General features: G+C 43.9%; 1 protein-coding gene across 2 annotated transcripts in view; it reads left to right on the forward strand.

Moving 5' to 3' along the window:
* RIPK2 (receptor interacting serine/threonine kinase 2) overlaps positions 1–10,928 on the forward strand; it is a 91,568-nt gene extending 80,640 nt beyond the window's left edge. For both annotated transcript variants that reach the window (XM_044294829.1, XM_044294830.1), the window contains exon 12: positions 8,993–10,928. In XM_044294829.1, the coding sequence (XP_044150764.1) occupies positions 8,993–9,297 (305 nt within the window). In that variant the 3' untranslated portion in view covers positions 9,298–10,928. The remainder of the gene's footprint in view (positions 1–8,992) is intronic.
* Positions 10,929–12,410: the final 1,482 nt, after the last annotated feature.

Below are 12,410 nucleotides of genomic sequence, written 5' to 3' on the forward strand. Positions count from 1 at the left end.
CCATAACAGTGTCATCCAAAGATCCACCTCCCCATAACAGTGCCATCCACAGATCCCCCATAACAGTGCCATCCACAGATCCCCACCATAACAGTGCCATCCACAGATCCCCCCATAACAGTGCCATCCACAGATCCCCCCATAACAGTGCCATCCACAGATCCCCCCATAACAGTGCCATCCACAGATCCCCCCATAACAGTGCCATCCACAGATGCCCCCATAACAGTGTAATCCACAGATCCCCCATAATAGTGTCATCCACAGACCACCATTAGTTCAAAAGCACACCAGTGTCATCCAAAGATCCACCTCCCATAACAGTGCCATCCACAGATCCCCCATAACAGTGCCATCCACAGATCCCCACCATAACAGTGCCATCCACAGATCCCCCCATAAACAGTGCCATCCACAGATCCCCCCATAACAGTGCCATCCACAGATCCCCCCATAACAGTGCCATCCACAGATCCCCCCATAAACAGTGCCATCCACAGATCCCCCCATAACAGTGCCAGCCACAGATGCCCCCATAACAGTGTAATCCACAGATCCCCCATAATAGTGTCATCCACAGGCCACCATTAGTTCAAAAGCACACCAGTGTCATCCAAAGATCCAGCTCCCCATAACAGTGCCATCCACAGATCCCCCATAACAGTGCCATCCACAGATCCCCCATAATAGTGTCATCCACAGACCACCATTAGTTCAAAAGCACACCTTTTGGTTCAAAATATTTTTTTTCTAATTTTCCTCCTCAAAAACCTAGGTGCATCTTATGGGCAGCACCTGCCCATAAGACGCAACTATGTTTTTGAGGAGGAAAATGAGAAAAAAATATATTTACTCTTATTTACTCTTATATATACTCTTCAGCTGAGTTTACTCGTTTGGATGGCCGGGCCATTTTTATTTTATTTGGGTGTGACGTGTGAAATGTGGAAACCTTTATTTCGCGTGAGGGGTGTTGTGTTTTCACACATGTAGGGGCTTGTAATAAATTTGAAATTAAGTATAGAAGAAAAAAAAGGAAAATTATTATTTTTTGAAATAAAGAAAATAATTGCAGCGCAAACTGAGCAGACGCGATCAGTAATGGACACTACTGATCGGTACTCAGTTGTTGCAAAATGAACGTACACAGATGGTGGGTTTGTGCAAAATTCTAAACTGACACTAACTGAAATGTGTGCATATATATCGGATTTTTCGCCCTATAAGATCATTCTTGGGGGAGGATTTATTGCATGCTGTCCCAGTTTGACTGCTAGGAGTGTAAACCTATTCGTATGGTTTCCTATTCAACTGTCTACAGCATTCATATGCTTGAAGAGGATTTATATGCTGCTTCAGTTCGGTTATTGTGGTGTCTGCCAGAGTGCTTGGAAACCTCAGGAAAACGGTAGGAGCATCCGTCAACGGAGGTACTCAGTCGGGGTGCCAGGTGATCCGTTACAATATATATGTCAGATTTTTCGCCCTACAAGACGGTGCGTATATATATATATATATATATATATATATATATACAGGGAGTGCAGAATTATTAGGCAAGTTGTATTTTTGAGGATTAATTTTATTATTGAACAACAACCATGTTCTCAATGAACCCAAAAAACTCATTAATATCAAAGCTGAATATTTTTGGAAGTAGTTTTTAGTTTGTTTTTAGTTTTAGCTATTTTAGGGGGATATCTGTGTGTGCAGGTGACTATTACTGTGCATAATTATTAGGCAACGTAACAAAAAATAAATATATACCCATTTCAATTATTTATTTTTACCAGTGAAACCAATATAACATCTCAACATTCACAAATATACATTTCTGACATTCAAAAACAAAACATAAACAAATCAGTGACCAATATAGCCACCTTTCTTTGCAAGGACACTCAAAAGCCTGCCATCCATGGATTCTGTCAGTGTTTTGATCTGTTCACCATCAACATTGCGTGCAGCAGCAACCACAGCCTCCCAGACACTGTTCAGAGAGGTGTACTGTTTTCCCTCCTTGTAAATATCACATTTGATGATGGACCACAGGTTCTCAATGGGGTTCAGATCAGGTGAACAAGGAGGCCATGTCATTAGATTTTCTTCTTTTATACCCTTTCTTGCCAGCCACGCTGTGGAGTACTTGGACGCGTGTGATGGAGCATTGTCCTGCATGAAAGACTTCTTCCTGTACCACTGCTTGAAGAAGGTGTCTTCCAGAAACTGGCAGTAAGACTGGGAGTTGAGCTTGACTCCATTCTCAACCCGAAAAGGCCCCACAAGCTCATCTTTGATGATACCAGCCCAAACCAGTACTCCACCTCCACCTTGCTGGCGTCTGAGTCGGACTGGAGCTCTCTGCCCTTTACCAATCCAGCCACGGGCCCATCCATCTGGCCCATCAAGACTCACTCTCATTTCATCAGTCCATAAAACCTTAGAAAAATCAGTCTTGAGATATTTCTTGGCCCAGTCTTGACGTTTCAGCTTGTGTGTCTTGTTCAGTGGTGGTCGTCTTTCAGCCTTTCTTACCTTGGCCATGTCTCTGAGTATTGCACACCTTGTGCTTTTGTGCACTCCAGTGATGTTGCAGCTCTGAAATATGGCCAAACTGGTGGCAAGTGGCATCTTGGCAGCTGCACGCTTGACTTTTCTCAGTTCATGGGCAGTTATTTTGCGCCTTGGTTTTTCCACACGCTTCTTGCGACCCTGTTGACTATTTTGAATGAAACGCTTGATTGTTCGATGATCACGCTTCAGAAGCTTTGCAATTTTAAGAGTGCTGCATCCCTCTGCAAGATATCTCACTATTTTTGACTTTTCTGGGCATGTCAAGTCCTTCTTTTGACCCATTTTGCCAAAGGAAAGGAAGTTGCCTAATAATTATGCACACCTGATATAGGGTGTCGATGTCATTACACCACACCCCTTCTCATTACAGAGATGCACATCACCTAATATGCTTAATTAGTAGTAGGCTTTCGAGCCTATACAGCTTGGAGTAAGACAACATGCATAAAGAGGATGATGTGGTCAAAATACTAATTTGCCTAATAATTCTGCACTCCCTGTATATATACATATACACTCACCTAAAGAATTATTAGGAACACCATACTAATGTGGTGTTGGACCCCCTTTTGCCTTCAGAACTGCCTTAATTCTATGTGGCATTGATTCAACAAGGTGCTGATAGCATTCTTTAGAAATGTTGGCTCATATTGATAGGATAGCATCTTGCAGTTGATGGAGATTTGAGGGATGCACATCCAGGGCACAAAGCTCCCATTCCACCACATCCCAAAGATGCTCTATTGGGTTAAGATCTGGTGACTGTGGGCGCCATTTTAGTACAGTGAACTCATTGTCATGTTCGAGAAACCAATTTGAAATGATTCGAGCTTTGTGACATGGTGCATTATCCTGCTGGAAGTAGCCATCAGAGGATGGGTACATGGTGGTCATGAAGGTATGGACATGGTCAGAAACAATGCTCAGGTAGCCCGTGGCATTTAAACGATGGCCAATTGGCACTAAGGGGCCTAAAGTGTGCCCAGAAAACATCCCCCACACCATTACACCACCACCACCAGCCTGCACAGTGGTAACAAGGCATGATGGATACATGTTCTCATTCTGTTTACGCAAAATTCGGACTGTACCATTTGAATGTCTCAACAGAAATCGAGACTCAGACCAGGCAACATTTTTCCAGTTTTCAACAGTCCAATTTTGGTGAGCTCGTGCAAATTGTAGCCTCTTTTTCCTATTTGTAGTGGAGATGAGTGGTACCCGGTGGGGTCTTCTGCTGTTGTAGCCCATCCGCCTCAAGGTTGTGCATGTTGTGGCTTCACAAATGCTTTGCTGCATACCTCGGTTTTAACAAGTGGTTATTTCAGTCAACGTTGCACTTCTATCAGCTTGAATCAGTCGGCCCATTCTCCTCTAACCTCTAGCATCAACAAGGCATTTTCGCCCACAGGACTTCCGCATACTGGATGTTTTTCCCTTTTCACACCATTCTTTGTAAACCCTAGAAATGGTTGTGCGTGAAAATCCCAGTAACTGAGAAGATTGTGAAATACTCAGACCGGCCTGTCTGGCACCAACAACCATGCCACGCTCAAAATTGCTTAAATCACCATTCTTTCCCATTCTGACATTCAGTTTGGAGTTCAGGAGATTGTCTTGACCATGACCACAACCCTACATGCATTGAAGCAACTGCCATGTGATTGGTTGACTAGATAATGGCATTAATGAGAAATAGAACAGGTGTTCCTAATATTTCTTTAGGTGAGTATATATACACACATTTCAGTTAGTGTCAATTTAGAATTTTGCACAAATGCACCATCTGTGTACGTTCATTTTGTAACAACTGAGTACCGATCAGTAGTATCCATTACTGATCGCGTCTGCTCAGTTTGCACTGCAATTTTTAATTTTTTTTTCCCTTTTTTTTTCTCCTAAATTTAATTTCAAATTTATTACAAGCCCCTGCAGGTGTGAAAACACAACATACACACCCCTCACACGAAATAAAGGTTTCCACATTTCACACGTCACACCAAAATAAAATAAAAATGGCCCATCCATCCAAACGAGTATACTCAGCTGAAGAGGCATACACCATACTTGCCTCCGATACTGAGTCTGCCAGTGAGGGAGAAAAGGATGCTACTTTCCTCTACTCCTCTACCCCATCATCATCATCCGCTGATGAGGGACCCTCTAGAAGGCGCCCCAGGGTAGCAGCGGAGCCAGCCCCCCAGAGTGAACCCTTATGGACCCCACCCCCTGATAATTATCAGCCCCAAATTCTGGATTTTGAGGACAGGTCCGGAATACAGATAGATAGTGCGGCTTCACTGAACTAGATTTTTTCAAAATCTTCTTCTCTAAAGACTTTGTAAATGTAATGGTGGCCCAAACCAATTTATATTATATATTTTATATATACAATTTATAATATATATATATATATATATATTTAACCCTACATCGGCATATGCTAGACCCCTAGGTTGGACCCCAGTAAGTGCAGCAGAGATGGTGAAGTTTTGGGGACTCATGCTGCATATGGGCGTTGTAAAAAAAACAAATGTTAGACAATATTCGAGTTTGGACATTTTCTACCAGACTCCAATTTACAGTAACAGCATGACCCGGAAGCGATTTGAGTCAATTAGGAAATTCCTACACTAACACAATTCACAGTGCTCACCCCAAAACGACCCAACATTTGACCGTCTGTTCAAGGTTAGGCCTGTCATTGACTACTTTAACACCAAGTTTGAGATGTACAACCCAGATAAAAATGTCTGTGTAGATGAGTCCCTATTACTTTTCAAAAGGAAAAATAGATTTCGCCAGTACCTGCCCAGCAAACGTGAAAGGTGTGGCTTAAAGGTTTACAAACTTTGTAAGAGTAGCTCCGGGTACACCCACAAGTTCCGCATTTACGAAAGGAAAGATTCCCGGATAGAACCCCCAGAATTCCCGGATAGAACCCCCAGTTAGTGGGAAGATCGTGTGGGACTTGCTGCACCCAATGCTGGATAAGGGTTACCACCTCTATGTGGATAACTATTATACCAGCATACCCCTATCCATGTCCCTAACTGCCAGAGGTATTGTGGCTTGCGGCACAGTGCACAAAAATCAGAGAGGCCTCCCTAGATCCCTGGTAGGGCAACCACTGAGAATGGGTGAAAGCAGGGCTCTCCTCCATGAGAACATGCTGGTGGTTAAGTACAAGGACAAGAGGGATGTCCTTGTACTGACCACCATTCACACTGACGCTGGGTTCAGACCTGAGCGTTCTGAAAGGAGCGCTCTGTATGCGCGATTGTACCGGCGTTTGCAATCGCGCATACAGAGACAAGTGAACTCCCATTGTCGCTCGTTCCCGAAAGTCTATGTACAGGAACGCGCGACAAGACGCCCCAAAGAAGCTCATGTACTTCTTGGGGCGTCGGGTGTTTTACAGCGCGATCGTACGCGCTGTAAAATGCCCAGGTGAGAACCATTCCCATAGGGAATCATTGTTTTTTCCTTGTTGAGCGTTTTACAGTGCGTAGGAACGCACTGTAAAACGCTCAGGTGTGAACCCAGCCTAACTCCAGCTCCCCTGCTCCTGTACAAGGTACCACAACCACTACCCCTAAACCAGTTTGTACCCTGGACTACAACAGGCACATGGGAGGGGTGGATCTTTCAGATAAAATTCTAAAGTCCTACAGTGCCACACGAAAAACGAAAGTGTAGTACAAAAAGCTGGCCGTACACATTGTATAGATGGCAATGTGCAATGCGTACGTGCTATCTAAATCTGCAGGCCACACAGGAACTTTCCTTCAGTTCCAAGAGGTGGTTATCAAGGCCCTAATTTTTCAAAGCCAGGCCGGGGAGGATCCCAGTACTTCAGGAAGTCATGGCGCCCGTGTCGTACCAGGGCAACATTTTCCAGGTCAAGTCCCCCCAGACAGCAAGGAAGGGAAGGACCTAAAAAAGATGCAGGGTATGTTCCAAAAGGGGGATAAGGAAAGACACAATTTACCACAGCGAAACCTGCCCTGAAAAACCTAAGGCCTGTGCATGACGGAGTGTTTTAAAATCTATCACACATCCATGGAGTATTAATTTAATTTCATCTTTTATGCTCCCTGTAATATTTCCACTTTATATCTGATTTATTCAACCTCGCTTGCATATCCACTTTCCAACAAACACTACATATCTACATATTCTTTTCTGTGAGACAACTGTTAGGTCAAAAGTGCCCTTTAAAAGTGCCCCACCCCTTTAAATGTTTGTATGGGGGTGCTCGTTCCAAAATGCGGTCACTTCTTGGGGTTTTTAATTTCTGGGGACCTCAGGATTAATTAAAATGCAACATGGCACCTAAAATTAATGTCTGCCAATTTAGGTCAGCAAAATCCATATTTTGCTGTTTGACTCTAGAGCCAATATGCACTTTTGGGGTGTTGCCGTATTCGGGGGGGAAAGGGTAACTAAAAGTGGGGTGTCCTGTTACCCCTTGTGAAAGTAAAGAATGTGGGTTTAAAGCAACTTTTTCTGGAAAAATATTTAATTTTTCCTTTTCACAGCCAAGTGTTTCCTAATTCTGTGAAACGCCTGATGGGTCAAAGTGCTTACTACACACCTTAAAATATTCCTTGAGGGGTGTAGTTTCTGGGATGGGGTCACTTTTTGGGGGTTTCCACTGTAGGGCCACCTCAGGATGTCTTCATATGGGACAAAGCTCCCAATTACCATTCCAGCTAAATCCACTCTCCAAAAGTCATATGGTGCTCCTTCCACTCTGATGCCTGCTGTGCGCCCATACATCAGTTTTTGAGCACACATGGGGTGTTTCTGTAAACTCAAGATTAAGGGTAATAGATTTTAAGTTTTGTTTGGCTGTTAACCCTTGATGTGTTGCACAAGAAATAGATTAAAATTTTAAATCTGCAAGAAAAAGTGAAATTTGGAAATTTCATTCCCATTTTCCTTTAAATCTCACGGGGTTCCTAAGGCTCCTTGCAGACGAGTTTGAGCGGAATAGGTCTGGATGCGTTGCGGATGGGTTCAGTGAAAAATGCGCAATTTCGCAAGCAAGTTCATTCAGTTTTGTATGCGATCGCGTTCAGTTTTTATCGTGCAGCTGCAATGTGATTTCATACGTTTTGCACACGCGTGATAAAAAACGGAAGGTTTACAAACAAAATATCTTAGCAACCATCAGTAAAGACGCATCGCATCTGCACTTGCTTGCGAATGCGATGCGATTTTCACGCAGCCTCATTCACTTCTCTGGGGCCAGCGTTGTGTGAAAATCGCAGAATATGGAACATGCTGCGATTTTCACGTAACGCAAGAGTGATGCATGAAAAACAACGCTCATGTACACAGACCCATTGAAATGAACGGGTCCAGATTCAGTGCGGGCACAATGCGTTCGCATCACGCATTGCACCCACGCAGAATACTCGCTCTTGTGAAAATCCTAAAGGGTTAACAAAGTTTGGAAAATCAGTTTTGAATAGCTTTAGGGGTGTAGTTTATAAAAGTGGTTGATTTATGGGTGGTCTCTAATATGTAAGCCCCAGAAAGTGATTTTATAACTGAACCGGTCCTGAAAAAATTGTGTTTTGGAAAAATTTTAAGAATTGCTTCTAAACTTCTAAGCCTTCTAACGACCCAAAATGAAATGTCATTTTCAAAATGATCCAAACATGAAGTAGACATATGGGCAATGTAAAGTAATAATTATTTTTGGAGGTATTATTATGGATAATAAAAGTAGAAGAATTTAAATTTGCTAATTTTTGCTAAATTTGTTATTTTTTTATAAATAAAAACTAAATATTTTGACTCAATTTTACCACTGTCATGAAGTACAACATGTGACGAGAAATGGCCTCTTCATAACTTCGGTGGATCCACCGCCAGCACAGGGCCTTATTAAGACCTGTGTCTCATATGCCGGTCTTAATAAATGTGCCCCATTGCATTGTGTACTAAACATAACTGACCCGTCTACGACCCTTGCTTCTAGAAGCTTCAGTCCAATCATGGCATCTATGTCCTCTATCCAGAGGTCATGAACAGGGATGGTCAGTTCGCAGTGTTCGCCAGCGAACACATGCGGGCTGCCATCTTTAGTAAGGTAGACTCACCCGTCCGGCGATGCACAGGTAAGCCCTTATCTATGCCTGTGTCGGGAGCCGGTCTGAAATCAAATGCAGTCACTGGGAGCAGGCAGTTCAGAGAACAGCCGCAGGGGGCCTTCATCGGGCTGTTCTCAGAACTGCCTGCTCCCGGTGAAAATAGAACATGAACACGGATCACAGACCCATTCAACAGCCGTGTGCATGAGGCCCAACTGTTTTGACACATGAAGCCTGTAATACTACTTGAACATGCAATTGTTTTATTGCTTTACATTACATATAGAACATAATGTGCCTTTTACTGTCCTCAGGTACCTTGGTAGATCCTGAACAAGAGTCACCCTCTACAACGCAAATGTGGATCCAGCAGAAACGAGATCAGATCATAAATCAAATGACGGAAGCCTGTCTGAACCAGTGCCTGGACGCTCTCATTTCCAATCATTTAATTTTGAAAGAAGAGTATGAACTGATAAGATCAAAGGATACGAGGTGCGCAAAAGTCAGAGAGCTTATTGACACCTGTGACTTTAAAGGAGAAGGTTTCGCCAGGATTATTGTGCAAAAACTAAAAGAAAACAAGCAATTCGGCCTCCGGCCATTTCCAGAAATATGAGAGAACTGTCATATAATGTTTTTTGTCACATGTAAATGAATGCACTGTAAATATACATATGCTACCAGAGCAGGTAAAGTCACTGCTAGACATGTAAGTGGTTATCCAATGACTAATGTAAAAAGTGAAAATCAGACATCATATAGTACATGACAACCTCTTTCTAACAAAGCTAGAACCAGCCCTGTACCTCACATGGATCCAGAGATCTGCTCATTCATTGCTCTGCTAGATTTATATCAAGCTGGCAGCTCAAGGGGAGTGTCTTTTCTGCTGCAGCTAAGGAGGCGTGTCCATATTCCCCCTATCACAGGGTAGGAGGCGTGTCTCAGCTCTCCGTATCACAACTCAGGAGGCAGTTGAAGAATGAAACTGAGCATGTGCGGCCTTCTCAGTGAGCAGATCAACCACTGCAGGTGGCGCTATACAGATATTTATTGAATAGGTCAGTGGCTATGCTAAATATTTAATTACATGTAGTTACAAATGTATTCAGATCCAGGTGCTGGTTTAAAAACTGTAGAATATTTTTCATGGGACAACCCCTATAAAAAGCACCTACCAGCAGGATCAACTTCAGTTCTAAAGTTTCTGAGGGAAAAAAGGCTTTTATTCTATACGCAAATGAGAGTTTTTGTGCACCTCGTTTCCTCAGCTTTCCAGTGCTGGCCATGCAATGAATGTGACGAGCAGTTGTAATTACACTGCACCGACTCTTTAAAGGAGACGACACGCAGGTGTTATTGAAGCTGATTTACAAAAGTTTCTATGAATTTTTCTATGCTGAAAATTAGGGTTAACTGCTCTGTTTACAATCTGACCTAATTTAGTACCATTCACTGGAATACTATACACCAATAGTAGTTAAAGGGGGTTATCCCATCTTAGGCAATAGGGGAATATCGCTAGGATGTGCCCCCATTGTCTGATAGGTGCGGGTCCCACCTCTGGGACCCACACCTACAAGGAGAACGGAGTCAGGGAGAGTTGTGGCTGGATGTCCACCACCAGGCGCAGCTCCCAGCCTCTCCCGTTCAAGTGAAGGGGAGCTCACCACGCATGCGCTGCCACCACTCCCATTCATTTCTGAGGGGCCGACGGAAATGGCGGAGCCAGCTATTTTCGGCGGCTCCATAGAAATTAATGGAGGGTGGCTGCGCATGCGCACTGCGCCCTCCTCAACTTTCTCTGCTCCGTTTTACTTGTAGGTACGGGTCTCAGAAGTGGGACCCGCACCTATCAGACAATGGGGGCATATCCTAGCGATATGGGATAACCCCTTTAATGTGCCCAATACATTACACACTGATGTAGCAGCATTTGCCATTATTACTTTGCTGTAAATATATTTGATATTTATGTGTAAAAAGGATCAGAATAGGTTTATTTCCTGATATCATGTGACATGCCATAGGCATACAGGAGCTTACATTGCCCATAGAATTTCACTGTAAAATGGATATGTCCGCCATATGCTTCGGGAGCTTTCCTGAAACTAGGGATACTGAGAATATGGAACACTGAATATAATTATCTATTTTTTGCTAATTATTTTCACTTAACAGTTTCAGTGCATGTACGCCAATATTCGTACTTAAAATAATTGCATAATAAAACATTTTGGAAACATTCTCGGTTATTCTACCTTTTTTCACTCACAAAATCAACTTACTATAGAGATGTTTTCCAGTTTCTAGATATACTGTAGATGACCTACCCTCAGGATAGGTCATCAGTATAAGATCATGGGCATCCAGAATACGGCACCTCCACTTAAGGGCACTGCAAACTTGAATGGGTCCGCAAACCCGGAGATGCGGTGCGGAAGCACTATGGAGTACTTCCGTGGTGTTTCTGGCCGTGCCTCTGCACTGCAAAAAAGTAGTGAATGGGTCCCCCATCCGCATGCGACTGCCCCATGGTCGTCGCCCAGCCCGGCCAGCACACAGGAAGCTGAGCTGCAGTAAGCTGGCATGGCCGCTACATGGAGGACAGAGATTCTGCTGACGACCAATTAGTTGTTTCTAGATCTAGCAGCTAGAGGAGCCAGCTGATTGGTGGGGTACTGGGGGACCCAATCTGATATCTGGAAGCTGCAAACCCCTTTAAGGGGTTTCTGTCACCTGAAAAATCGGTATTAAGCTGGCTGACATTAGCGATGTGCTAATGTCAGCTGAACATAACTATATTAGTGCCATCTCACTGCCTGAGAAAAATAAACTTTTATAATATGCTAATTAGCCTCTTCTCTTGATTGACGGGGCCAGGGCAGTGTTGCTCTCCTCCCGCCAGCCGTGTCTTCTGCAAAAATTGCGCCCACACTAAATCCAGACCCATTCACTTCAATGTGGCTGTTCAGATGAACGGTGATTTTCACGCATCACTTGTGCGTTGCATGAAAATCGCAGCATGTTTTATATTCTGCGTTCGGTGGGCCACGGCGATCAGGGCAGTCTTTAACGCGGTACTAATGAAGCGCTTCCATAATGGAAGCGCTTTATTAGTACAGGAGGACCAGGAAGCGGTGAAGGATCTGTACTCAATGCTTCCTGGTCCTCGGCTCGGCTATCGGCTGTGCAGGGCTGCGCACATCGTGAGGTCGCTCTGTGAGCTCGCACTGTGCGCCGCGATACACAGCCGACAGCAGAATGAAGAGGATTGCGATGGTGACCAGGAACAGGAGAGGTAAGTGGGTTTTTTGTGGGTTGTTTTTTTTTGCCCTGGGGGCTGACATAAGGGCTGATGGCTGACATATGGGTGATGGCTGACATAAGGGGCTGATGGCTGACATAAAGGGGTGATGGCTGACATAAGGGGCTGATGGCTGACATAAGGGGCTGATGGCTGACATAAGGGGCTGATGGCTGACATAAGGGGCTGATGGCTGACATAAGGGGCTGATGGCTGACATAAGGGGCTGATTGCTGACATAAGGGGCTGATGGCTAACATAAGGGGCTCATGGCTGACATGGTAGCTGATAGATGGCTAAAGGTTGGGGGGTTGATCTGAGGCATTGGGGGTCTGATCTGAGGTCTGATTAACATTGGGGTTCTGATTGCTGGTCTGACCTGAGGTGTAATAAAAATATTTTTTCTTATTGTTCTACTCTAA

This window comes from Bufo gargarizans, chromosome 5, assembly GCF_014858855.1.
Source record: "Bufo gargarizans isolate SCDJY-AF-19 chromosome 5, ASM1485885v1, whole genome shotgun sequence".
NCBI lineage: Eukaryota > Metazoa > Chordata > Amphibia > Anura > Bufonidae > Bufo > Bufo gargarizans.